The sequence below is a fragment of the Calypte anna genome, chromosome 20 (genome assembly GCF_003957555.1).
Source record: "Calypte anna isolate BGI_N300 chromosome 20, bCalAnn1_v1.p, whole genome shotgun sequence".
In the NCBI taxonomy this organism is placed as follows: domain Eukaryota; kingdom Metazoa; phylum Chordata; class Aves; order Apodiformes; family Trochilidae; genus Calypte; species Calypte anna.
This window is the reverse complement of record NC_044265.1, coordinates 12,871,256-12,897,970: the sequence shown is the minus strand read 5'-3', so window position 1 is coordinate 12,897,970 and position 26,715 is coordinate 12,871,256. Positions and strand designations below refer to the sequence as shown.

Here is a 26,715-nt window from a genome sequence, read left to right as displayed (position 1 = left end):
CTAGAGACTGGTGTGCAGAGCCAAGGACACTGCTCAGCTCTGAGGAAAACATTTTACCATCCAGGAGGACACAGAGGTCCCACCTGAGCCCTCCTTTGGGGAGGAACAGACAAGATAGATGCCAGAATTGACCAAACAGAGGATTCCATCCCATATACGTCACACTCAGTATAAATTTGAGGCATCACGAGGGTCGAGCCAGATCTTTTCCAGATTTCCTGCTTCCCTTCCTTCACCCGGCATCCTGGAAGGATTCCGTCCCTTCCTCTGCCTGTGTTCCTGATCCATCCCAGCCCATATCTGTGTGTTCCTGCCTCCGGTTCCCAACTGCTGCCGACTCCAGGAGTCCAGCCTGGACTTTCCCAGGGCTGCCCTGCAGCCTCGGTGGTGACGTGAGAGTTATTGGGGGAGAGGGGGGAGGAATGTGGTTTCCATTTTCCTGTATATTTGTATATATTTAGTAATTTTACCTATTTATCATCACTGTTTCATTAAAGTTGTGTAGTTTAGTTTCCAACCCATAAGTCTCTCTCCCTTATTCTCTCTCCTTTCTCTATCAAGGAGAGAGAGATTAATAGAGAGTGTCTGTTATTCGGTTTAATCGCCGGGCCAGTGTTAAACCGTGACAGATCTCCATTCTGAACTAAATGCATAGTTTTACACATCCATCCCATAATTCTTTTACAACTGGATATAAAACTAATGAAGGACTCCACAGAAATCAGTTAATAAATTGGTTAATAAAACTTGAGACTGAAAACCACCTCCCTGAACTTGAGCAGCCCTTGGTTGGGGGGTGAGCTCCTGCATCCTGGATGATCTGATTCATCCCTACAAGCTCCATATTTTTTCCCTCCCCACCCCAGAACCCAACCATTTTTCCAGCTGCCAAGCATTGCTCAGAGTTGAAGTATGAATCAGAGGCAGGGAAAGGACCCTCGACACTGCCAGTTTCCACTTCTGCTTTGAAGATTTTTTTAGCTAGACTTTGCAGCTTAGGATTCCTGCTGGTTTGTTTTTCTCTTTGCTTTCCTTTTTTTTTTTTTCCCAAATCTCACCCCGATGCAGATTTTCACTGTACAATAAACATCCACTCCTGCACTGTCAGACCATTTCTCTCAGTAATTTGGTTCCATATCAATATTTGATATATCCATCACGTTTCCCAGCATTATTACATAGCATCTCCACTTCTTAAAAAGAGTTACTTTATAAAATATGCAGAATTTAATATTTCTCCTGTTGTCTTTTCAGCCAAACAGCTCTAGTAAATTCTACAAGGTCACTCATCAATCTTATAGGACAGTTGTTTTCTGCTTGGAACTTCAGAGGACTTTTTACTGTGGTCTGAACACTTGTAGAGTTCCTCAATAAGCTATTTGAAAACTTGATATTGCTTGATTGATATCTGCTGCATAGCAATTAAAATGCTCTCATTTAATCTGCTTCATTCTTCCTTTGTGGTTTCCCTCAAAACATTTTAAAACTGAGGTTTTGTTTGGCATCATTTCAAGTAGCCAGGAAAAGGCTTTACTGCCACAATATCTCTATTTGCTGCTTAACAACCCCCTTAATTCAACATTTCTTGTTAATCCCTTTCAAGAGTTTGCTTTCTATCAGCTCTGAAAACACATGCTCATTAAATTTAATAAGGGACTTTATAGGGAACTTTAATATAAAACTTGCCATCATTCCCTTTGCTCCACTTTGGTCAAGTTGGGCAGAAATCCTCGAAAAATACTGTCAGTCTCTTTACTAAGTGAGCCTGATTTGAAGGAGTTTTGTGGGGTCTGTCTGTCCTGGGACAGTCCTCCAGACATTTCCCCCAGAAATGAGCTCCCCACTCCTGCCAGCCCTGCAGAGCCCACACTGACCCCTTGGTTATTGACCCAAAAATAGGCAAGACTGGGTAGGAAGGGTCTTACCCTCTGGTTTAGGTGGAACAAATCCTCTTATTGAAGGGAATTTAGACAACACAGGAGCTGGAAGAGAAAGCAGGGAAGAGGTGAGCTCTGGGATGCTTGGATCTTCATTCACCCAGATGTTTCTCAGCCCTCCCTGGACACCCTGGAATTGCAAATAAAGCTCAGGAGTGCAGAATGGGAGGAAGAAATTCCTCTTTTAAGGAGCCTGCCCTTGGCCAGAGGATGGCCACAACCCAATGCAAGCAAGGACATCACTGTCCTGTTGGAGCTTTGTCTCCAGGCTGATGGATGGAAGGTTCTGGGTGAAAAATCAGGTTCTGATCCCCCCACTCACCCGTCCTGCCCGTGCTGGTCGTGCTCTCGCTCTCTCCCGTGTAGTGGATGGCAGAAAGGGTCACTCTGTAGGCTCGATCAGGCAGCAGGGACTGCAGGGTCACACTGCTGCTTTTGCCAGGAGCCATGATCTACAGGAAGGTGGAAAAAAAGAGCCCAGCATCTGGACAGGCTGCCCCTGACAGCTCTGCCACCCCCGAGCTGTGTGCAGGGGGTTAAAGGCTCCGTTCTGGGACAGCATCCAGGAAAAAAGGCAAGGAAGCCAGGCTGCATGTGTCCATGTCCAAAGAGCCCAATATTCCCCATGCAAATGGGTCAGAAGTAAGTGGTAAGCACTTTGGGGTTGAGTAGAAAATCTGGGGTTTAAAAGGTTTATATGTAATGTCCCTAAATTAGGGTTTATCCCTTCTGCTTCTGAGAATTCCCCACCCCAGCTAAAGGAGGGGGGAAAACTGCCTTGGCAGCAGCTTTGAGGAGCACAAATATCTTAATCACAGAGAGGACCCCTTCCCAAAGCAACAACCAGCAAGTCAGAGGAAAAGATCTGGGTTTGTAGTCCTCTGAGCCAAGTTATCCTTGTGGGAAACCAGAGGGAGCAGAGTTGTCCCCAAGCCTCCCTGTCCTGGCACCCACCAAAGGAGCTGAGGACTTACTGTTTGCTGAGCACCAGCATCAGAAACAGGGCTGTAGGTGATTTTGTAGTGCTGGACACGGCCCTCAGGGGGGGTCCAGTGGAGCTGGAGGCTGGTGGGGGTCTCAGAATCGATGAAGAGGTTGGTGGGGGGGCTCCGGGAATCTGCAGCAGAGATTAAAGGAAAAAGGTGTAAAAGGCAGTAATGAGAAACAGGGCCAGCAGCACTTGTTTCTAAACCCTTTCCCAAATGCTTCTGTGCCCTGCTGGGCTGGTAACCAGAGCTTGGGGTAGAAGGAGCAGGCAAGAGGGAAAAGAGATCCCGGAGGGATGAGATTGCCCAAGCACAGATGAAAAAATTCAACAGTTCAGATCCTAGGACCTGGAAAAAAATTTTGGAAGGATTGAGGAGCCCTGGAAGCACAAGAGAGCCTTTGTATACATCACAGCCCTTCATAAAGTCCTAAAGTGCAATTTCATTTCATCTGGGCACAGACTGGACAAATATCTTGATTGCTGGTTAAACCTGGATCACACTTCAACATTAATCCATCATAATTACTGGTGTCTTCCAGCTTTTTCTTTCTGCTTAAAATGACTCTAAAAAACCCAGAGCAACAAGCACACGACAGCTTTGCCTGGTGTTTTTCAGCCACCACAGCACCTCTGAGGGGAGCACTGAGCTCCTCATCCCTTTGATCTGACACAGCCCTGCACATCAGTGCCCAGATGCATCCCACGAGGTGATGGGCTAAGCTCTGATCAGCCAGGAAAAAGGCTTGCTAGAGACCAAAGCTGAACAATTTTTAATTATGTAAATGCATTTCTTGCCCTGGGATCCTGCTGTGTAGCAAATTGGACTCAGAGATGGAAGCTGGTGTCTACTGGAGGGGCTGAGAGTCAGTGAGGAAAAAAAAAAAAAAAAAAAGGAGAGGGGGATAAATCTATTTAATGCTCAAAGAAAGGGCTTGAGAGGTCTGTCCTTGGACCCAGGAAGCCACAGAAGTCCTGGCCAGAGAAAAGGGAGCATTTCATTCAGAAGAGACTGAAAATGATGGGTGAGCCCTCAAGACAGCCAAGGGCACCCTTGGGCTGAGATTTCCATTCTGCAAGGCTCTTCTGCCCACCCAGCAAAGTCTGGGCTGACCTTGGAGCACAGGTTTAAGGAAGATCATTTGAGTCTTCATTGATCTCCCTTCCCTTTTTCTGTTGTATAAACCAAAGCTGGCTTCTACTGAAGCTGCACCAAGTTTGCTGCCAGCTGAGTCAGGCTGGAGGTTGTTGCTCTGCATCACCCCAAGGCAAAGTGGAGAAGAAAACAAGTGTGGGAGGTAGAGTGAGTTCAGCAGCACTATTATTAGTGCTGTGCTCTGTGGCTGGAGCCTGGCTGGCTGTACCAGCATTTTCCTTCAGCTGAGGTGAGTGGAGACTTTGTTGAACAAAGGGAAAAATTAAGGAAAGTCTTCCGAGTTGGGTTGATTCCAGAAAGCCCCCAGGCCAGGTAGAATTTGATGGCATGGATCTGACAGCCAGGAAAAAAAAAAAAAAATTAAAAAAAATATCACCACTTGAAGCTGCCCAGGAGGAAAAAAGCATCTCTGACACCAAGAGAGCAGCTGGGCCTTGGGTGAACCTCTGCTCCTTCACAGGAGGGATCTCAGGCTGCTGACACTCAGCATCTCGGGCACATTTTCAAATAAGAGTAAAATTTGGAGTTTGTTCCATCCAAAAACTCATCTGCAGGGATTGTATGGATCATAGTTTTACCCATATTGCCATGGCTTGAAGCTTTTTCCCCATATTGCAATGGATGCTCTAGTAGGAAGAGCTCAGGAAGGAGCTGGATAAAGAACCTGAAGACATTTATGAGCCCCAGGGACATCTTATCTAGAGGAACAGGGCACAAAAGGACTTTGGAATCTACTTCAACACAAAACCAGCCAGGATGGTTCAGCCCACCCTCAGCAGCAATTTCAAGAGACACTTTCTGAGCAGATGGGGAAGGATAATGTTGGGAAGAAGATCTTCCCAAGTCCCTCTTTAGTAATTACACTTTTTTACCAGGAAGAAGAGAAATCTCATCCCAAGCCCATTAAATGCCACACCTCCCAGTGATGAATGGTTTGGGGTTTTAAAAGAGGAGAGTGTTCCTGGTGACTTGTTTGTAGGATCCCTTGAGTGTAACCCATTTGAAATGGGTTTTTCAGGTGGGGTGAGGGGAAAACTGGTCCTGAATAAAATGCACTTGGTCTTCTCACCTCATCCCCAGGGAAGAACCATGGTGACATTTGACAAAAGGATGGTGCAAAGAACGTGGTTTTGAGGTGGAATTTTTTCCCTTAACCTTCAAAGAAGAAATCATTCTGGGGAGGAGGAAGGGCAAGGAGAGAAGCTTGTGTTACCACTGCTTCCTGCTGAGTTTCACCTCAGCCACTGCCCTTAAACTTTCTGGCAAATTCTCCAGAGCCTTTTTTAAGACAAACTTCATGACTTGACCTAATCCTGCATGAGGGATGCTGCCAAGAGAGGAGAAGAGAAAAGCAACAAAGAAAAGGAAGAGGAAGAAACAAAAGAAAAGGAAAAGGAAGAACAAAGAAAAGGAAAAGAAAGAACTCAGCCTCCTCTAACACAGCCTTTGGGTTTTGTTCAGCACAGCCTGATCACTGCATCCCTGCCCCTGGACAGGGCAGCAGCTGAGAAGCAGAACTCAAATTGTTTTCCATGTCCCAGTGGGTGGCAGTGCCAGCAAGGGATGTCTTGTTCAAACACACCAAGAGAGGGACCATTGCACACCATTTCAGGGCTATGGCATTTTGTAATTCCCAGCTTAAAACACAGCCAGTCCACAGCTCCAGTTGTCCCTTTATCATCAGACACCTGTAGGATTGCTTGCAGTTATTTCTATTTTTTTCAGTATGCAGCTCCTGGGTACTTTCCTGAGCTTTATATAAACAAATGCTATTGTCATTAGTATTCATTATTAATAAAACCTGACCTTCTTCTTCCAAGGTTGCCATTGCTGAGCTTCATCAGCTCAACACCAACCTAAGTGAGTTGATTCTGCAAAAAGAATTTGGGAGCTGAGAAGAAAGGGACCATCAAGAAAGGGACCATTGCACACCATTTGTCCCAGTGGGTGGCAGTGCCAGCAAGGGATGTCTTGTTCAACACACACCAAGAAAGGGACCACTGCACACCATTTCAGGGCTGAGGCAGCTCCTCTGGCATTTTGTAATTCCTAGCTTAAAACACAGCCAGTCCACAGCTCCAGTTGTCCCTTTATCATCAGACACCTGAAGGATGCTTTCAGTTATTTCTATTTTTTTCAGTATGCAGCTCCTGGGTACTTTCCTGAGCTTTATATAAACAAATGCTATTGTCATTAGTATTCATTATTAATAAAACCTGACCTTCTTCTTCCAAGGCTGCCATTTGCTGAGCTTCATCAGCCCAACACCAACCTAAGTGAGTTCATTCTGCAAAAGGAGGTTGGGAGCTGAGAAGAAAGGGACCATCAAGAAAGGGACCATTGCACACCATTTGTCCCAGTGGGTGGCAGTGCCAGCAAGGGATGTCTTGTTCAAACACACCAAGAAAGGGACCACTGCACACCATTTCAGGGCTGAGGCAGCTCCTCTGGCATTTTGTAATTCCCAGCTTAAAACACAGCCAGTCCATAGCTCCAGTTGTCCCTTTATCATCAGACACCTGTAGGATGCTTGCAGTTATTTCTATTTTTTTCAGTATGCAGCTCCTGGGTACTTTCCTGAGCTTTATATAAACAAATGCTATTGTCATTAGTATTCATTATTAATAAAACCTGACCTTCTTCTTCCAAGGTTGCCATTGCTTGAGCTTTCATCAGCTCAACACGAACCTAAGTGAGTTCATTCTGCAAAAGGAGGTTGGGAGCTGAGAGATGGAGGAGGAGAAGGCTGCTGCAGTTTGAAGTGAGTTGTATTCCATTCCCTGCCAACAAAGCCATTACACAGGCAATATTAATTAAGAAGACCTCTGGGAATGCCACTTTTAACCTCATATTCCTGTCTGTACAAAAGCAGGTTGAGATAATCCTTCCAGCCAGGGTCTGCCTGCAGGATCCTCTCTTGATTTTTCTAAGTTGAAGCACAGCTCAGCAGTGACGTAGCTGGAGAAATCCTCACCCTCCTGCACAGGGTTTACTAACAGGACACATCCATTAGGCAGCTCTGTCACATCTGCAGCTCAACACCTCCCAGAAGCCAATTCCTTTGCATCAATAAACTCCACAGGGGAGGGAAAAACATATTCTGCATGAAACACTTTGAAAGGGGGCAGATGCCTGCATGATGCACCAGCCTGCTGCTCTCTTGCTCAGCCTGTTTTCCTCAGGACAAACTCAGAACAATTTTCAGATGTAAAGCTAAATCTCTCCTGCCTCTTTCAGACATCCAGGTTAGGGTTTTACAGAGCTGGAGACGATCAGATCTGAGCTGCTGGTCTGGGATGGGTGCATCCCCAGGCCCTGCTCATTTATCCCCGAGGCTGTGGTACCAAACACCCATCACTTACTGGTCCTGTGCTGAACAGAAACTGTGTCACTTCGAGCACCATCTTTGTAATAGGCCCAGATGGAGATTTATAGTCAGTATTCTTCTGCAAGCCTGGCAGGACAGCAGTTGCCACATTCCCCAGCGATAGAAAGCTGCAGAAGGGGAAGACATGAGTCAGTCCAGCTCCCAGGCATCCCCAAAACAGTTCCTGCCATCCAAAGGGTACTTCTTGCAGGTTGCCTGGAGGCACAAACTGAGGACAAACTCTGCTCTTGTGGGTTGCACACGTCTAAGCAAAGGCAAATCACTGATTTAATGCAGGGGCAAATGACCATCTCTTGCTGCCCAGTTACATTAGCAGCTGCTTCGCATCCCAATGGGGTGCTCTGACACCCTGCCCTGAGCACAAAATCCCTTGTGCTCAGTGTTCCAGTTTTCAGATGATCTGGGACAGGACCTCCAGTAAAACCCTATTCAGCCCAAATCTGAAACACTGTATGAGAGATTTGTGGATTTAAACCACTTCAGCTGCTGCTTGCACTTCAGACTGAAAACAGGGACTAGAGATGGGAGAGATCACCTGCTCCATTCCTGCCTCTTTTGCTCCATCCCTGCTGCATTCCTGCCCCTCCTGCTCCATCCCTGCCTCTCCTGCCCCATCCTTGCCTCTCCTTGCTCCATCGCTTGCCCTCCTGCCCCATCCCTGGCTCCATCCCTGCCCCATCCCTGTCTCTGGTCACTTCTCCATTGTGTGGTCCTCAGCTAGACTCATCCTTCTTGAAAAGCGTATCCCAAAACAGTCAGTGCTTACTAGCACTGGGGGAAGAAAAGTTGTTCACCTGCCTCAGAGCAATACCTCCAGCTAGAATACTTGAGTTTTATCTTTGTCTTTCCCATGGCAACGTGACATTGTGGGCTGGTGATTCTCTGCAAGCCCAGATCTTTTTCTACTGAGTTGCTTCTTAGCTGTTTGTTCTCCATCCTGTATACCTGTAGTTAATTATTCCTGCCTAAGCTTAATACTTTCTGCTTGTCCCTATTGGGTTGCATCCTTGAGATTTTCCAGAACACTTCTGCAATCTTCCCAGAGTCTGTGGGGCTCCCACCCTCCCCGCTCCCACTCTCCCTCCTGTTTCCACCACTCAAGGTGACAACTCCATCAAACTGAGCCAGACTCAGGCCAGACCCTGACTTCTTCCATAGGTTTTTCAGCTGGATGTTAAACCTTTAACCCAAGTGCATCAACCTGAATTATTCTGCACCTCCCACTGCCCCTCTGCCAGGTGAATTCAGAACCATCAAGCAGGCACAGAGCCGACCCAAAACTCCATCCCAGAGCTGTGCCTGGGTCCATACCTCCTGGGGCTTCTCTCCAGTGACTGTGCTCCATTTGATCTGATAAACAACCACATCAGAGGCAGCCACAGCTTCCCAGTGCAGGCGGAGGCTGTTCCCAGGGAGCTCGGTGACCTTCAGAGCACGGGTGGGGGAACCTTCACTGGGGGATGCAGAAGGAAAGGAGCTGGAGCATGGGCATGGGAGCACCATGTCCAGAGCCAAGGTGGGAAGCAGATGGTCAGGGAGCAAAGCATCAAGCAGGCAAATGTCTAAACCCAGCCTGGCTTGCACTTCTTCAGACCCACATGACAACAGTCATCAGGATAGAGAAGGGTAAATTATTTTTTAAAGCCCTAATTCAGGAGGATTATCTCATTTGTGGAGAGGACACTTCTCATGCCAACATTGCAGAGGGGAGAAGGCTAGGAGGGCTCTCAAGGATACAGAGGTCAGTGAAATTCATTTTTCTTCATTGGCTTCTTTTTTATGTTCCTTCCACCTCGTTTTAAACATGAGGCAGTCGGACGTATTCCACACGCACACACAAAAAAGCCTCATCTGGGTTTTAGGCAAGGGTTTTAGCCGTGAACTGCTGGGCTCAGTCTTTAAAACCTCTCAGCTGAGGCACACACAAACCAGTTTTGCCACCAGAGAGTTTCCCTTCCTTGCTTACAGGTGGTGACATTGCCCGTGATGGGAAAGGAGTCCCCTTCATCGTAGGTGGCACGGACACTGATGAAATATTGGGTGAGGGAGGACAGAGGTCTCAGGACTGTGGATGTTGCAGTGCCAGGAACCTCCACCTGCAGAGGAGGAGTTGTGTGAGCATTTGGGGAGGACAGGCTGGGCATGGGGTGGGGAAGGAGGGGACCACTGCATCCCAAGGGCCCATTTCCGAGTTAAAACCCTACCAGCGGATGAGCCCTCCCTGAACCATCCAGCTGAAGGAAAACAGGACAATATCTGTCCTCTGAAATCTCTTTTCCTTCCCAGCAAGCCCTTGAGGACTCACCTCCCCAGCGTTGCTCCCTCTGCTAGAAATATAGGTGAGGTGGTGAGATCTCACAGCAGGGGATGCAGCCTCCCAGCTGACTCGGACGGATGCGTGGCTGAGCTCGGAGAAGCTCAGGGATCTGGGGACTCAAGCCACTGCAACAAGAGTTAGTGACCTCACCCCCACGGGCAGCACCATGAAAATGCCATCCACTGCTCTCAGGTGACCCCACTTTAAATTGAGTGACTTGTTCAGCGCAGGGAAATGTTCTCTTTTTGCCAAAGAGCAGGATCATGGAATTGGTTAGGTTGGAAAAGACCTTTAAGATCAATGAAGACACTGGAATAGGTTGCCTAGGGATAGCACATCCTGGAAGTGTTTAAGGGCAGGTTGGGTGAAGCTTTACACACCCCTGGTCTAGTGGGAGGTGTCCCTGCCCATGCAGAGGAGTTGGATCTTGATGACCTTTAAGGTTCCTCCTAACCCAAACCATTCTCTGGTTCAATGATCATCAAGTCCAAGTCACTACCTCTGGGACATCACAAAACCCCTTTTGGGCTTTAGGTGAGGAAACAGCCAAATAATTCCCTTTTTCTCCCCAAACCAGGACCTCAGGGAATGTTTTTTTCAGGCGATCTCTTACCAAGGGAAAAAAAAATCTTTTTTTTCACAATTCACCACGTAATTAGAGATCCCCTCAGGGACCATTATTCACTTAAGATCAGGCTGGGAAGAGGCAGTATGTTTACCAGCCACGTGCATGGTGCAGGGAGCACCTCACTGAACACATTTCCCCTGCCTTAAATGTTTAATAACAAGTCAGTGAGCAGCAGCAGGAGCACTCACGGGTGGTTTCCTGGATGCTGGCTGGGTCACTTGCATCCTCCCCATCCATGGCATACACTGCCACTGAGTACTCTGTGCTGGGTGCCAGCCCATCCAGCAGGACCTCAGGTTGGGCCACCTTCACCTGCCAACAGAGAGAAGTTTTGGGGTTCCCACCAATGCCCCCAGGCCTCCCAGGGCACATTTCAAGCTCCCTTTGGGTCATTTCCACTCCCACTACTTGGGTCAGTGCTGGTTGGTGCCCTGTCCCTCTATCCATTTTTTTTCCATGAGCAAAAGTCTGACAAGGAGATGCTGAGGGAATTGGGCTCTGCACACAGCAGGGAAAAGGTTTCTAAAACATTGGGGACATTTTAAACCTGGTTTTGCAGAGAGCCCATGGCTTTAGAGCACTGCACTCTTCCAGTGCATAGGTTGGGGAACCACAGGAAGGTCCCAAAATGCTCAAATGCAATTTTAGATGTTGGTCACTCTTCAGAAGTTCTGAATCTCAGGGAATACATTGATGTACTGAAATTAATTGTACTGTACAATTAATGCAAGCATTAATTGTTTTGAAAACCATCCTGCAGTTGCTCCTGTTGCTCTGCATTCAGGGGAGGTGGAATCTGAGTCACATACATGTTCCCCCTCCTCCTTTTTATAAAAAATAAATTCATATCCTCAGGCTACAGCTACTCCAAATAACTCATTAAAATGCACACACAGCAAAGGGAGCTTAAAGGATTTCTCATTCACTGAGTCTTGTTTGATTCTTATGCAGTGTCACAGCTCTGTGTTTAGAGAGCAGTGAAAACCAACCCGAAGCCCTCACAGATTTTCACTGAACATTTTTAGATAAACAAAGCAAAGACATTTATGTACAGCCTCAAGGATGCAGCAGTTCCACTTGGAGCTGCAGAGATGCAAGTTCAGTGTCTGGGTTCCCAATGCCCCACGAGGCAGTCACTTCTCTCTCTATGCCTTGATTTCCCATGGGAAAACCTGGCAGCTCTAAGTCACTGTGAGATACACCACTAAAAAAAAAATAAATAATAATAATAAAAGTCTTCCATGAAAGATGTTGCTGGCAACAACGATGACAGCTTTTAAAATTATTTTTTTGAACACAATAGCAATTCACAAAGGTTGGCTAGAACTAAAATCCCAGACAGAAGAGGAAAAAACCCAACATTATTTCTGTTCTCATGAACTACCTCACTTGTAAAGTCCTCTTCTCCATCAGGGGCTGCAGAGCAGAGCACCAGGTAAAAATTATTTTTTTAAATTATTTTTTCAAACTCAATACCAATTCACAAAGGTTGGCTAGAACTAAAATCCCAGACAGAGGAGGAAAAAACAACAATATTATTGCTCTTCTCATGAACTCTACCTCACTTGTATAGTCCTCTTCTCCATCAGGGGCTGCAGAGCAGAGCACCAGGTACTGGGTGGCTCCCTGGGTTGCCTCCCATCTGAGTCTGATGCTGTTGTGGGTCAGCTCAGAGACACGCAGGGCACGAGGGGAAGACAAAGGCACTGAAGGGAAAAAGAAAGCAGGGAAATATCTTCAGTGTCTGAGGTTTCCAGCAGCTCCAACACCAGAGCAGCCCTGGCTTTGCAGCAGTTGATGGAAATCCACCCCACCTCTAACACTGTGGAGCTGCCAGACAATTAGGTTAATTTTATTTGGGGGGTGGGGATAAAACCAATGGCAAGGGGTTGTGAGATATTTCTAGCATGGTGTGTTTCCTTTGCAGAATGATGTAGGTGGAAAGGGGTCCCTGAAGGTCTCTGGTACAGCCTGTAGGTCCAAGCAGGGCCAAATGGCAGCAGATTGCTCAGAGGCTTCTCTGGTGAGATTCTGAACATCTCCCTGGATGGAGATAGCTGCAGGCAGGTTGAACTTGAGGGAGGGGGAAATTACAACACCAGGCTCCTGTCTGAGAAGGTCAGAAGGAAAGAGCAGCTTTTTTCTCTCCTCTCACAACCCTGCCACAGCAGAATTCTCTCTACTCACGACCTACGTGTGGAGCTGACGCCTCTCAGCCCATCCCCAACACCCGTCTCATAAATAGGGAACACTGACACCAGATACTCCGTCTGGGAGGTCAGGTTGGAGAGCTGCACAGAGGAGATGGCTCCATCCAAAACCACCTGAAAGCACAAAGCAGGGCTGTCAAGACAGGGAGGTGCCAGTCCCTAAGAAAGGTGCCTTCTTCCTGGCAGATGGGTCAGGAGAAACCCAGTTGTCCTCTGAATTTTGGGCCCCCTAGCATCTCCACAGACCAGAGAAGAGGCAACAAGCAACAAGCAATTGTCCTCTAAGGAAATGCTCTCAGTGGAACCGATGGAAACCCATCAACAACTTGGATTTGCTTTTCCAAGTCACATCAAGCCCAGATGAGCATCCTTGGGCAGCTCCGTGTACCTGCGTGTCCTCTTCGAGTCAAGACAGATGCTTCAGGGGAGGGATAACATTACAGAAGAGAGAAGTCATCCCTGGTACAACTTTTAGGATTTCCATCAATTTCAAGATTTATTTAGCATCCTGCAAGATGACCTGCTATCCTCTTCTACATCACCATCCTACCAGCTGATCACATTTTCACTCCACGTGCTTTTAATTTCCTGCCTGGGATTAGGTGGTCCCACAAGAACTGCATCTCTCTCTTCCTCTCTTTGCCTGCTCAATTCTCCTCAAATTCCCAGCCACCATCTGAAAGATCCTGCAAACTCACTTGTCCAGAGAGAACTCTCACCTCTTTGCTGCTACCACCTTTAGCTGGGAATAAACAATCCGATATTTCTTGGGTGGTCTCAGAGGAGGACTCCAGCTCAAGTGCATGCTCTTAGAGGTCACAGCTGACATTTTAAGGTCAGCTGGGCTCAGCTGGGGACCCCTGTTCTCAGGGGATCTTTCACAGTGCTGCCTAGGAATGAAAACCACAGTTATTTTCTTATTTTTATGCCTTTGATACTTTCCAGCTCATAAATAAGTGACATGTCTCAAATCAAGTGACAGCCTCCTCCCCTACATGAACTGCTCCAAACTGCTCTGAATTAAATATTTAAAAGCTGGGTGTACAGAGGACATAAATATTCCATAGAGAACAGGCTGTGGGTTTTGCTGGGAATACTTTTTCAACACAAGTCTGAATTTTTGGCTGTAACCAAAAGAGGATCCAGCTCTCCTCACCCAGGAAAATTTGTCAAACTGAACAAGCAGAAGATATTTTGGGTTCTCTTTTGAGCAGCCCCATCTTTCTTTTGCCTAATCTGCACCTTTGAGAAAGGTCTAATTATATCAAATTAATAAGGAGGAATCGATTCATTTTTATGGATCTCAGGAGCACTGAAACAAAAGTCTGCTTGACTTGAGTGAGGCTTTCTTGTCCTCCTCAGGCCAATCTTGGAGTGGAGAGAGATGGAAGTATGAGCCTGGTATTTCTCCTGAAGATCTAAGCTAACTTCTGGAGTGGTTCTTCACTCTCATGCTGATGGTACAAGTGGAAGAAATTGGCTGTCTGGTTTTAGCTTGGAAATTACCTTGAAGATCCAGCATTTAAAGCAAAGCAGATGTGTGTTTAGCTTTATCATCTCCTCTTCCTACCTTCACATTTTCTCCATCTATTTTTCTCTAATATATTCTCAAATAAGCCCTTCTCCTTTCTCTGATTCCTCTTTAGTTAAGAGAAACTCAGAAAAGGAGATGGCTACAACACATTTATCACACCACATGCTAAAGGGTGAGGGAAAAGAAGTCCCCCCTCTTCCCTACACCAATAGTTACTGTTACTGGGTGATTATATCCACCTGGAATTATCCAAAGCCTTGGTAAGAATGGCTGAGAGGCCAAAAGCAGATTTCTAAAGCATCAGAATGGAAACACCCAGAGGTGACATCTCCCTGTGACTTGTTAGGGACAGCAGAGAGGCTACAGCTGGGGGAGAGTGGGAGAGCAGAATCTCTTGTAGAAGACAACAACCACAAACAGATCAACACCCTGACCTGCCAAGGACCATTGTAGGCAGCAAGAGAGCTGAGCAAGCAGATCAGCTCTGGAGGAGGAGGGTTAGGTAGTGCTGAGAGAGTGGTGGAGTTTCTCATGGCATGAGAAAGAGGCAGGCAGGAAGGTGGATGGTGAGCAGAAGGCAGCTCAGACCTCCTTTCATGTCACCTGCATTTTCCTTGTTGCTTTTCTCTTTGATCCTGGTGCAGAGGACCTGGGTGAGCCTGGCAACCAGAGAGCTCAGCAGAGGGAAATCCAGCACGTTGTAAACCGTGAGCTCCAGAGGCTCTGAGGCCACTTGCTTCAGCTCTGCCTCATCTGCATTCTTCACCCCTGCAACCAGAGCAGAAAATGTGGCTGTGAAAAAAAACCCCAGAGAGGAGCAGCTTCTGCCTCCTGCTTCCATCTTGGTTTTTAAGAGGCAGGATGGGTCCAGCATCATCCTCCTGTCCCAACAGAGCCTCCCACATGGGTGAGGTTAATATTAATAATCTTAGCCACAACCTAGTGAGGTCTCACCCCCTGCATCCTACAGCCTCAGGATGCTTCTGTCAAAATTGAGGGACCAAAACTTCCGACCTGAACAAGACCAAAAGCAGCCTGGCATTGCCCTGTGCTTTTATCAATGGCTTTGATCTCACCAATGGCAAATATCTCAATGCCCAGGTTCTTCAAGGTCTGGGCAGCCAGGTTGGCATCATCTTGGGATTTTCCATCAGTCAGGAGTACAACAAACTTCTCAGCCTCCAGGCGGGCACCAGCCTCTGGTTTCAGATTCTGCTCCAGGACGTGGGTGAGCGCCAGACCTGGGGAGGAATCAGAGGTGCTTGTGCCCCAACCTCACAGACAACCCCCCACCAACACCATTACCCTTTTCCCTGCCTCCTCCGTCCCCACAGGGGATGTCATCCCACGGGAGCAGCTTTTCCCACTGCAGGGATGATGTAGCAGGGACCTGGGAGATGGAGTTACCTGTAAAGGTGTTGCCACCCTTGTACCTCAGGCTCCTCACAGCTTCCAGCACTTGCTCCCTTGTCGAGTAAGAGCTCAGTCCCATTCTGTGCGGGAGGATCACTGCTGTACTGGGACAGCCCTGGGGAAGGCAAGAGCTGTCAGCATCGTGCAGGCAGAGGAGCTGCAAGAGGAGATTTGTCTGGGGAGGCTTGTTGGGGGAGGATGGCATAAAATAATGGAAAAAAGGAAAAAAAAAAATTAAAAAATATGTGAGGTGGTGCAAATCTGGTTCCTAGCTCCACTTCTCTGCATGATCCTTGAGGTGATGGCTCAGAACCCAGGTGCTGAACCCTGGGGTGATGCCCTCGAGTGATTGATGAGATCTCAGTGTCAACCAGGGAGGGACGATTGGGCTGCAAGGAGTGGGAAGGATTTTACACCATTCTACTTCCCAGACAGCCTGGCCAGAGTTACCATCACTCCGGACCAGCACAGGTCCATTTCCAGCTGAGCTCTAGCCTGGGATTGACACCACTCCTGCCTGGGCAGTGCTGTGGAGCTGAGAGCATCCTCGCAGGTAGGCAGCAAATCCCAAAGGGATCTCAGCTCAGGAAACATCACTCCTGCTCCCTGCAGCTATCGCTGGCAGCCACCAGAGGCCACAGCTTGCTGGGAAAAGCTGCTCCTGAAGGACTAAAAGCTGCTGAGAGTAGCACAGAACCCCAGAGAGCAAGGAACCTTCAGGCATGAGCTACCCAAGGTCAGGAAAAGAGGAAAGTGTCCTACCACTCGTATCTTGTCTTGGGCAATGGGGAATGGGGAGAGCAGATTGCTGAGGAAGTCCTTGATGAGCTTGAAGTTGTTGCGGCCGATGCTCCAGGATCCATCCACGAGCAGGATGAGGTCAGTCCTGGCAGTGGTGTCACACTGGGACTGGGAACCTGGGGGGATAGATAAGGCTGGATAGTGAGAGAGGAAATCAGAAAGGAGGAAAAACTGCTTCAGAGGGGAGAAAAGAGGAGAAAGAGAAAAGAGAAAAAAAGAGAAAAAGAAGAAAAAAGAGAAAAAAGAGAGAAAAAGAGAAAAGAGAGAGAGAAAGAAGGAGAGGGAGAGGGAGAGGGAGAGGGAGAGGGAGAGGGAGAGGGAGAGGGAGAGGGAGAGGAAGGAGGGAGAGGAGAGGGAAGAGGAGAGGGAGAGGGAGAGAAAGAGGAAGAGGAAGAGGAAAAAACACATCTGCAGTGTGAGGCTGGGTGTCTGGATGGATGAAGGATCAGTCCATCTGCCAGCCTGGAGCATCCCAGCATCCTGAGAAAACCCCGTGGCTAAAGGTTCCTCCTCTCAGTACCCAGGGAGTGAGGAGCACAGCTGAGTGCCAGGAGTGTGTTCTCTGGGGAGTGTGCCAGGAAGGGGTTAAAGCTGTCAGGAAGGGTGGCCCAAGCCCTGTTCTCTGCCAGCTGTCAGCTCCTTTTCCCTTTTATCTCGCCTCAGTCTCCCTGAATTGCAGGTGATTGCTTCATTCCATTCCATTCCATCAGGAGATCCCCTCTGGGCTATAATTATTTCATGGCTTTATAAGAAATCCAATCCCTCTGGAACAACCCTGCTGGTGTCACAGATCCTGGAGCCCTGCCTGTCCCCCCACCCCAGGCTTGCAGCTCAGGGCACGTTGCTGAGCAGATGCATCTTCCCCAAATAATTTTCAGGTGGGACATTTCCCATCTTTGGTGGAGGGAGGAAGATGATGCCCTCAGGATTCAATGAGCTGCAAAGAGGGTGCTCTAATAGCTCTTTTCACAGCCATGGGTTCCTACTGGTCTCAAACGACCAAGGGAGGACCCATCCCAGTCCCACCACTTCATCTGCCCCTCCATAGCCTCAGCTGATGGATCTGAAGGATCATCGTGGATCAGCTGCCATGAAACATGAAGAACAAGTGCAGAAGGTGGAGCAGGTTGGGTAACAAACATCACCCATGTGCTTCTCCCCTTCTGAAGGCTTGGAAAGGTTGGAGGAGAGTGTTGAATGCAAACTCTTACATGGATCTGCCAGAGACAGGGGGAGGTAGCAACACGAAGAGAGAGAATAGAGGGAAATGAAATTAAACCATCTGGAGGGGAATTTTTGACCTAGCTCCAGTTTGTCTGAAAGTCTGTGATGTTCTGCAGAACCCCAAACTTCTCCAGTGAGCCCTGACAGTTCCTCAGATCATCTAAAAGACCAATCAGCAGCACTGGGATTCTTGAGAATCCTGGTGACACTGGGATGGGTTCAACAAGCTTTAGGGAAACCAGTGGGAAAGAAGAAGGAAGACACATTTGAAACCCTCTCACCTCGTCTCAGTGAATCCTTGCTGGCTCTTTCTTTCCCTTGAGAATCCCCCTCTGAGCTTGCAGGAACGTGCTGGGCTGACTTGGTGGTTGTTGCTTCTGTGATGCTGGCCTCCAGGCTGGGCTGGTTTCTGATGGTTTCTCCTGAGCCCTTTGCTTGGCTCCCTTTCTGCCTTTTCTTTTCAGCTCTGTCCTTTGCTGTGCTCCAAAAATAAAAAAACCACAAAAAAACCCCTGTTGTCCCTTGTTGTGTTTTCCCACTTTCTTGTAGACCACCTGCAGCCCAGGATCTTGGCCATCATCACCCAGTGCCTAGGGAGCAGCCTGTTCTCATAGGATCTGCTCCCAAACTGAAGGGTTTGGCTGTACCTGCTGAATTTGAACGTTTGAACCTGCCTGGCCAGGATGGGCACTTTGCCTGCCATGAGGGGCAAGTGTTTTGAGGCTGTTTCCTGTCTTTTTGAAGTTAAGAGGTGCATGGAAGAGCTGAAGCTGGGCCAGTCTGGCTCACTGGGAATCAAAATCCCTGGGGAAAAAGGTGCTGCAGGGGAAGGGTGGGAGTGTTTTTAGGGTCAGTTGTGTTTAATGCTCCATCCATGGCAGCAGGGCAGAACCTATGGCTCCAAACCAACCTATCACCCCAGGATGGCCAATGCACCCACCTGGTGGCATCAGGATGGTGTTCAGGGTGGGGGGGTGACCCCTGCCACCCCATTCTGCCCACTTCCCAAGCTCCCTGAAGCAGTGAGATTCTTTCCTGAGCCAGCTCCTGAGTTTCTCCTGTTATTCCTACTCTGGATGCATTTTTGAGCTCCTCTACTGCAGGAAAACCAAAACCAAGAAGAAAAAGTCAATCTAGACAGGCTTGTGAGTCACAGTCCCCCCTCACCATCATCCCCTTCTTCCCCACCCCCTTTCTACCTTCCAACCCAAGCAGTAGTGATTTTCCACGTGTCCTCCAGGGGATGAGCTCTGAGGAGCCACATCTCCAACAGCCTCTGGAGCTCCCTGAAGGCTCCATTGGAGCTCCCTCTACTTACTCACAAATTTCCTCTTGGCAAACAGAGCTTCCTGGGAGCCATTGAGCACGTAGACCTGCAGTGTGTATTCCTTGGTGGGGCTCAGCCCCCCACTGTGGCTTTGGGAGTCTTGGTTTTCAGCATGACTTCTTGCTCTGAGTCCCCTGGGGTGGGATGAAGCCACAGTTCAGAGACTGCTGGAGCTTAAATTGAAGCTGACAGTAACAAAAGCACTGCTGAAATGCAGAGAATGTCTGCCTAGGGACCTCAGCCACTCCTTTTTTCTCTCTTTTTTTTTTTTTTTTTAGTTCTGTGGATCTGTGGTTTTTTCTACTCTTTTTTCATAATCCAGAGCTGAGAACATTTGGGGGTTTTTTTTGTTTGTTTGTTTTTTTCAAATCCCTGACACGTGTCCAACATTGAGCATTAGAGCACCACTTGCCAACTTCCCAAAGAGCTGCTGAGGGTAAAGCCTGGGCAATGACTAGGAAATATTTCATTTATTTAAAAATCCTGCTTAGGAAAATACCCAACCAATTTCTGTGCCTTGTATCTAAGGTTTAGATGATGCTCTTATTGAAGTCCTCTTGTCCACCAGTCAGAGGGTGGAGCTCAGGTGGAACTCAAACACAAATCCTTGCTGGGTTTTTCCCCTCCACACCCACCTGCCATGGGTTTCACCCGAATTTTGTAGCCCTGGAGGTTCCCTTCAGCCTCTTTCCATTTCATTTGCAGCCTGTCTTCTGAGAGGACAGTGAGTTTCAGGCGGCCTGAGCCTGGGGAAGAGGAGACATGGATGGGTTTTTAGGGATCCAGTTCCTTCCTCTGATCCCACACACAGCACCACGGGAGTCAGCATCTCCTCCATGGACATGGGAATGGTTCCTGTGCTGAGCAAACCTTCCCCTTCCCCTGCAAATCCTGAGCATCCCCTGGTGCTGCATGGAAACTGCTGGCAGGAAAGGGAGACAGAGAGAGAGAAAGGAGAAAGAAAGAGGAAGGAGAAAGAAAGAAAAAAGGGAAAGAAAGAGAAAAGGGAAAGAAAGAGAAAAGAGAAAGAGAGAAGAGAAAGAAGAAGAAAGAGGAAGGAGAAAGAAAAAGAGAAAAGAAAGAAAGAAAAAAGAGAAAGAAAGAAGGAGAAAGAGAAGGAAAGAGAAGGAAGAGAAGGAAAGGAAAGGAAAGGAAAGGAAAGGAAAGGAAAGGAAAGGAAAGGAAAGGAAAGGAAAGGAAAGGAAAGGAAAGAAAGGAAAGGAAAGGAAAGGAAAGGAAAGGAAAGGAAAGGAAAGGAAAGGGGAAAGAAAAAAAGGAAAGAAAAAAGGAAAGGAAACCTGATAAAGTGTAAATAACAGTTCAGTTCCTGCAGGATGATAACTCACGGGCTCCTCAAGTCCCTAATCTGGTGTCCTACAACATCCAGACATCTCCTGACATCTTTGCCATGAAGTCCCAGCCCAGGAAAGCCATCAGAGCTGGCAGTGAGGACTTGCTTGCCTCAGCCACACATCTGTGCCTTAACCTTTCCTTGCAGAAGCTTCCTGCAGGCTGCCCAACAAGCAGATAACTATTTTGGGGGAACAAAGCTCAGATTCACATCTCAGCCCAGGCGAATCTGAAGGGAGGAAGGAAAACACAGGGAAGAGGGATGAGAGCCCAAATCAAATCCCAGAATCCTGCCCAAGAGAAATGGTAAAAGATCATGGAACAATGAGGGGAATTCATCCTTAGGTTAAACATGGAGCTGTCTTCTCTTGGCCAAGTGTGGTCCAGCTCCTCAGCCATCACTCCAGGAGCCCAAACGCTAAGAAGACAAGAATGTCCCCAGCCAGAGCAGAAAGGACAGCATCCTCTAAAGCACCATTATGTGCTGGATGCAAATGAATCCAGTGCCATGAAAGCTTCACTGTTTCCTTGCCCTGGGCTGGGTGTGCCCTGTTTGATGCTGTAACCAGAACTGCAGAGGCTGTTCTGGAAGACAGAGAGCGTGGGGACCTGTCCTAACTCTGAAATGCCATCACCTATACGGTGCTGACCACTTCCACAGGAGGTTCAGGTGGACTAGAATAGTCTTCAACCTCAGAAAAGACACAGGGAGGTGCTGTGGGTGTCTCCTGATCATTTATGGTACATGGGGAGTGTTATCATGGTCCAGGAGGAAGGCACCCCGTGTGCTTTCTCATCCAGGTGTTGCACCACCCATCCCACACCCACCCAAAGCAACAGCTGCAGAGCAGGGGATGGTTGCAGGGTCTGACAGAGCCAACCCCACTTTTTATTCCTCTTTTTCAGGCTCCATTTGCAGCTCACACAAACACCTTTCATTGCTTACCCAGGCTGAAATGCAGCCCTAGTGCATGGGAGAGGCAGGCTGGCCTGGGGGCAGTGATGAGGACAGGCTCTGCAGGGTGGGGAGGGATGGAAATCCTCCCCCAGGCTGGGTCCCCAACATCCCTGCTGCTTTTTGGGTCTGGGCTGGGGCTGTTTGGAGCTTCCCCAGCAAACCCCAAAGTGCAGCAAGCCCTCAAATCCTCCCTGTGATTGGGAATGTGCCTTGAATGAGGTGCCAAAAGCCAGAGGAGATGCAGAGCACAGGGAATTGCAGGTGAGGTCCTTACCTTGGCCCCCTCGTCCCCAGACATGGCTCACCACGGGCAGGCAGGCAAAAAAGAAACAAGTGTGAAGCAGCATGGTGAGCAGGGCCTAGGGGAAGGCAAACACCAGAAGAGAGAGTGAAGAATTACTTTGCACCATGACAAGACTCAGGATTTTTTTTGCAGACTTCAGCTGAGGAACCACAAGCTGAGATCCAGAGCTCCCTGAAGCATTGGCAGCACTGGGTGGATGGAGGGATGGAGGAGGGAGGGATGGGTGAAAGGATGGATGGATGGATGGATGGATGGATGGATGATGGATGGATGGATGGAGGGAGGGAGGGAGGGATGGGTGAAAGGATGGATGGATGGATGGATGGATGGATGGAGGGATGGAGGGAGGGATAGAGGGATGGATGGATGGAGGGATGGGTGAAAGGATGGATGGATGGATGAAGGGATGGATGATTGGAGGGAGGGATGGAGGGAGGGATGGAGGGAGGGATGGGTGAAAGGATGGAGGGAGGGAGGGAGGGAGGGAGGGAGGGATGAAGGGATGGATGATTGGAGGGAGGGATGGAGGGAGGGATGGATGGAGGAAGGAGGGAGGGAGGAAGAGAAGGAGGAAGAGAAGGAGGGAGGGATGAATATTCCTACAAATTCTGTGCATTATCTGACATTCTTGTTGGACAGCCTCAAGAGAGGTCCAATATGTTCTGGGTTCTGGTCATGGGAATCAGCAATATTGGCCACATCACTGGACAGACAGAGATTCCAGAGCAACTTTTAAATCATACAGAATTCATTAAAACCGATTATCAGGAATCAATATTTGTAGACAGACAAACACAGAGAACCTTTCTCATGTCCCTGCAATTCCTGTGCTGATCAGAAGGGGGAAAACCTTTAGAGGAGAACTCTGAGCAGGCAAAGCTCCTCACCTCAGGCTGATGCCTGTTTCCCTTCTAACACATCAGACTTTTTAGCCATTTCAAAGAAAAAAAAATATATATACACAAGTAACTGACCCGGCCATGATCTCCTGGGATTTAGATCAGTTCTAAATTATTGTAAGAACGAATGGAAAAATATGGAAGTTAGAACAGGGAGGTGGTAACCACCCTAATTCAGTCTGTGAGGAGTTTTTTTTTTTCTGCTTGAAGATCAGGTTATCCAGAACAACTGCAGTGTAACTGGAACCCACAGCCATGGGGAAACACTTCGTTTGTTGTTGGTTTTTGTTTTTTTTTTCCCCCCAGCTAATAAGATGAAGTCATCACTTATAAAAAAACCATTTCACAAGGGGGTCTCAGGGATCTGACAGAGAAAAACAAAGCCCTGGCTGCAGACTGGACCTGCCAAACACCACAAAACAGCTGCATATTGGAAAAAAAACCCTGAATTCCCAGTTCCTTTGAGCCATTCTGCAATGCCACTGAGCTGCTCTGGATTATCTGGCAGCTTCCCTGGGGCTCTGCTGGCAGATGGGATGCCAAACCCTGGCAAATCCCCTGGATTGTGCAGCCAGGATCTCCCACCCTCAGGTGTCAGCAGAGGTGACAAGGTTAATATTCATTAATATTCATTAATTAAGCCAGGCTGGATCCCCTCAGTCCCAGGATGGGGATCTTTACTGTCACTAAAACAAGGAGCAAGGATTCTTCCCTTCTTCCCAAGCTCAGGGGCAAACCCATTGCTATTTTTTCCCCTTTTCTCCAACTTCCCTTTTCCCACCCCTAAAGCAGGAGTCACAAATCCACCCATTTGGAATGCTGGAGGACACACAGCTGGAGGAGGAGCTCTCTCTCTTCCCTACCATGCAGATTCCCCTTCCCTGGGTTACCTGATGGATTTCCCTGGTCCTTTCCCATCCATTTCTGGTGTCACTGGTGCCACCATCAGCCTGGCTGAGATGGATGGGGACAATGTGACATCAGGCAGCATGCCAGTGCCTCTCTCCTGTTCCTCACCCAGGGAAGGAATTTGGAGACAGCAACACATGGAGCATGTGGCATTTCCAGGGCCTGGAAAATGGGTGTGAGGGACACACACCACTTCCTGCTGTCCCCAGCTGTGTGCTCAGAGGAGATTTGGAGGTTAAGGGCACTCAGAGATCCCCTTATTTGTGCAGGAAATGTTAAAGTGGGTGTTTTGATTAAAGGCAAAGAGTATGTTGTGAAAAATAAAGTAACTTAAAAAAATCACTGCTGTGTGTTAAATCAGCACAACTAAAAATGGGGGTTTGGGGCCATATCCTCCCTCCAGAGCCACAGTCTGGGGATATCTAAAAAGACCTAAAGCCCACCCAGCCAAGAGTTCTTGCTATCAAACCTTTCCAAGCACTGTTCCTGCCCAGCAGCTATTTAGGGTCCCAGACTGGTTTGGGTTGGTAGGACCTTAAAGATCATCAAGGTCCAAATTCCTGCTTGGGCAGGGGACACAACCACAGGTTTTATATTATGGACCTCAAAAAGAGAAGGAAGGGGAAAAAAAAAAAAAGCCAAAACCAACACAAAACACCAAAAGTGCATTTGATGAAGCAGCCCTGGCAATATTTAGAGCTGACCTGCAAACCAACACGAGTCCTGGGACAACTCCACCAAGTTTTCCTGAGCTCCATCACCATTCCTGCCCAAGCTCCATCACCATTTCCTGCCCCGAGCTCAGCTGCCCCAGCTCCAAGTTCCCCAGAGAGCAAAACCCTCCAAAGTTCCTCCAAAAAAAAAATACTACAAACCCTACAGAACCTACTACAGAACCAGAAGTTCTTTCCTCCACCAATCCCCAAAAGAACTCAGCCCCTCCTTGGCATCCCTTGCAAACCGAACCGGGACGGAGCCACCGACCCTCCTGTGGAGCACAGCCTGGATTTTCCCTGGAGTCAGCCGGGAATGTTGCAACCAATCCAGCTTACATTCTTCAATCCTTGGAGAAGCAGCCCCGGAGCTTCGTCTGCTCCTCGGCGTGATGCTGAGAGGTTCCATCCCCAGACGTCCGGAGGGATCAGGAAGGGGAGGGAGAGCGGGGGAGAGGGGCAGAGATTCCCCCACCTCCCTCTCAGTGCTTTGCCTCCAAGCAGCTAAATAAAGCCTGTCTGGAAAGCAGAGAGCCAGCTGCTGGAGGGGGAAAAAAAATAACCCAGCAAAGAGTTTTTAGTGGGTTTTGCTAACTAAATATTAAATTGTTTTGGGACTCTGCACGCTGAGCTTGACAACGAATTGTGGGTCCCACCCCCTGGCAGGTCCAGGGATGAAGTCAGTCCCAGCCCCATTCACAATCTCAAGGAAAGGGGTTGTACTGAAGGCAAATTGCATTGATTTATTTGTTAGTTGTGGGAGTTTTTTAATTATTTAATTTTTTTTAAGGAAATGAAGCACATCTGTAAGTTTTTGTAGGGCCAGAGGTTGAATCATCAACTGGAGCTCAAATGGTGCTGCTGGGGGATACAGCCCTGACCCCCAACAAGTGGTCCCCAGCCCCAGGCCAAAACCTTTTTCAGAAAAGAATCATCCCAAGAATGAGATGACTGGAAAGTGGCTTTTGTCACCACAACGGGAGGCAGCACCACTCACCCATTGCAAACAGAGTCAGCCAAGGGAACCCCACAACTGCAGATCCATAGGAAACACAGGCACGTCTTGAAGTGTCAAGTTAGATGGGAAAAAAACCCTTTTTTTCCTAGTCTTTTGCACAATAAATAAACATTTGGTAGCTCATTGCAGCTTTCTGTCATCCAGGGAAGTATTTAAAAGCATCACAATTATAAAGGCAAACGATGACCCCAAAATGAAGCACTTCAGTCTTATTAAATCAAAACATGGAGCATTGGTTGCCTGACATATAAATACACCAAATTACCTCTCCTGTAATTCCTGCTGGATTTTAGTTATTGCTCAGATTTGTTAGAGTTTAGTTTAAAATTAGGGGGTGAGAAAGGGAAGGGCAATTTCCTTTCAGGCAATTCAGCTCCAGAGCTAAAATTCATCCTCTATTTATATCAGAAAAATCTAGAGCTGCTTCCAGTGCTGACATTCAGCTTGCAGCTTTCTGGCCTTTCCCAAGGTGCCCACACAGAGCTGTAGTTTCCTGGCTGTGACTTTCATTCATTCCCAACACTGGATTAATCCTTGGGGCCACCCAAACCCCTCCCTAAGCAGCAACATGAACCAGAGTTTAAGCAGCACCAAAGCCTCTGGGTGCTGCTTGGCCTTCCTACTGAGCATCTTGAACATCTGAGCATCTTGAGAACAACTGAATATCTTGAGAAATTGGCTTAAAAGCTTGTCTGGTTTCACTTAGGGGCTGGAAGGTCCCCCAGTGGATTATCAGTGCAAACGTCTTGCTTGGACCATTTTCCAGGAATGCTGAGCTCCAAGTCAGCCTCTTACCTCTGCATCAACTCAAGGGTTGGACTTGATGATCTCTGAGGTCCCTTCCAACCCAGTCGATTCTATGATTCTATGATCAGCACTGGGATAACACACAGCCCTTCATCCCCAGGGAAAAGGAAGCAGCCAGCAGGAATGCAATACCTGATGCCAGATTTTCCAGGAAAGTCAGCTCCCACTTCAACACAAATCAGAATTACCATTTGGGAGGGTGTGTTTTGTGGTTTTCTTTGGTTTTGTTCACTTTTTTTTTCTTCCAAGACTTGGTTGGAGGCCAAAAGAGCTGCAGACAGGGACCTGCCCTAAGTAGGAGAGCTGGAAATGATGCACAGCACTGCAGGCCGATCACAAGCAGGGGGAAGGCAAGAAACCCTCCCTTCTTTCTCATTATTACCTCTTACCCTGCAGTCAGTTCACTTTCAGGGTAGCCTGCAGAGGAATATCCTGCAAATTCCATCATCCCAGGCTCAGCAGAGCCCAGGGGCTTGGGGTTTGGTGGCTTTCCCTCATTTTTGTGCCCTCCTGAAGCCAAACTCAGCCCATGACACGTTTCCCTTTGGGCAGCCACTGCTCAGGGCTTCTCCCCAGTGCCCCCATCACAAGGCTGCTGGCTCCAGGCTGAGGTGAAGCTGGTTCAGGAATTTAAGCATTATTAGGGGGTGGTGGGGAGAAAAAAGGCCCAAGCCTGGAAGTCTCAGCTGGGAAGAGCAACCAGTCCTGGCTGTGAGCCTGAGAGTAGCAGGAGCCTTGGACTTTCTTGCCAGGAAGCACAAAACACTCTGGCTTTTTCCTTATTTTCTTGAGTGTTGCTGTGCCATCTGGAAAGAACTTTGTGCTCTCAGCAGGCAG

At 48.1% G+C, this 26,715-nt stretch overlaps 1 protein-coding gene across 1 annotated transcript in view; it reads right to left on the bottom strand.

The window, feature by feature from the left end:
• Nucleotides 1–21,575, bottom strand: part of COL20A1 (collagen type XX alpha 1 chain) — a 40,171-nt gene extending 18,596 nt beyond the window's left edge. Inside the window, 29 exon segments of the mRNA XM_030463091.1 lie at nucleotides 1,926–1,982; nucleotides 2,260–2,389; nucleotides 2,912–3,054; nucleotides 7,441–7,506; nucleotides 7,509–7,560; nucleotides 7,562–7,573; nucleotides 8,778–8,902; nucleotides 8,905–8,919; nucleotides 9,433–9,562; nucleotides 9,772–9,899; nucleotides 10,588–10,723; nucleotides 11,972–12,117; nucleotides 12,606–12,735; nucleotides 13,341–13,369; nucleotides 13,372–13,494; nucleotides 13,497–13,511; nucleotides 14,759–14,923; nucleotides 15,232–15,396; nucleotides 15,563–15,647; nucleotides 15,649–15,699; nucleotides 16,331–16,485; nucleotides 17,875–18,069; nucleotides 18,534–18,584; nucleotides 18,587–18,670; nucleotides 18,673–18,690; nucleotides 18,912–19,004; nucleotides 19,007–19,054; nucleotides 19,556–19,666; nucleotides 21,503–21,575. Of these exon segments, the coding sequence (XP_030318951.1) occupies nucleotides 1,926–1,982; nucleotides 2,260–2,389; nucleotides 2,912–3,054; nucleotides 7,441–7,506; nucleotides 7,509–7,560; nucleotides 7,562–7,573; nucleotides 8,778–8,902; nucleotides 8,905–8,919; nucleotides 9,433–9,562; nucleotides 9,772–9,899; nucleotides 10,588–10,723; nucleotides 11,972–12,117; nucleotides 12,606–12,735; nucleotides 13,341–13,369; nucleotides 13,372–13,494; nucleotides 13,497–13,511; nucleotides 14,759–14,923; nucleotides 15,232–15,396; nucleotides 15,563–15,647; nucleotides 15,649–15,699; nucleotides 16,331–16,485; nucleotides 17,875–18,069; nucleotides 18,534–18,584; nucleotides 18,587–18,670; nucleotides 18,673–18,690; nucleotides 18,912–19,004; nucleotides 19,007–19,054; nucleotides 19,556–19,666; nucleotides 21,503–21,575 (2,731 nt within the window).
• Between the last annotated feature and the right edge of the window lie 5,140 nt (nucleotides 21,576–26,715).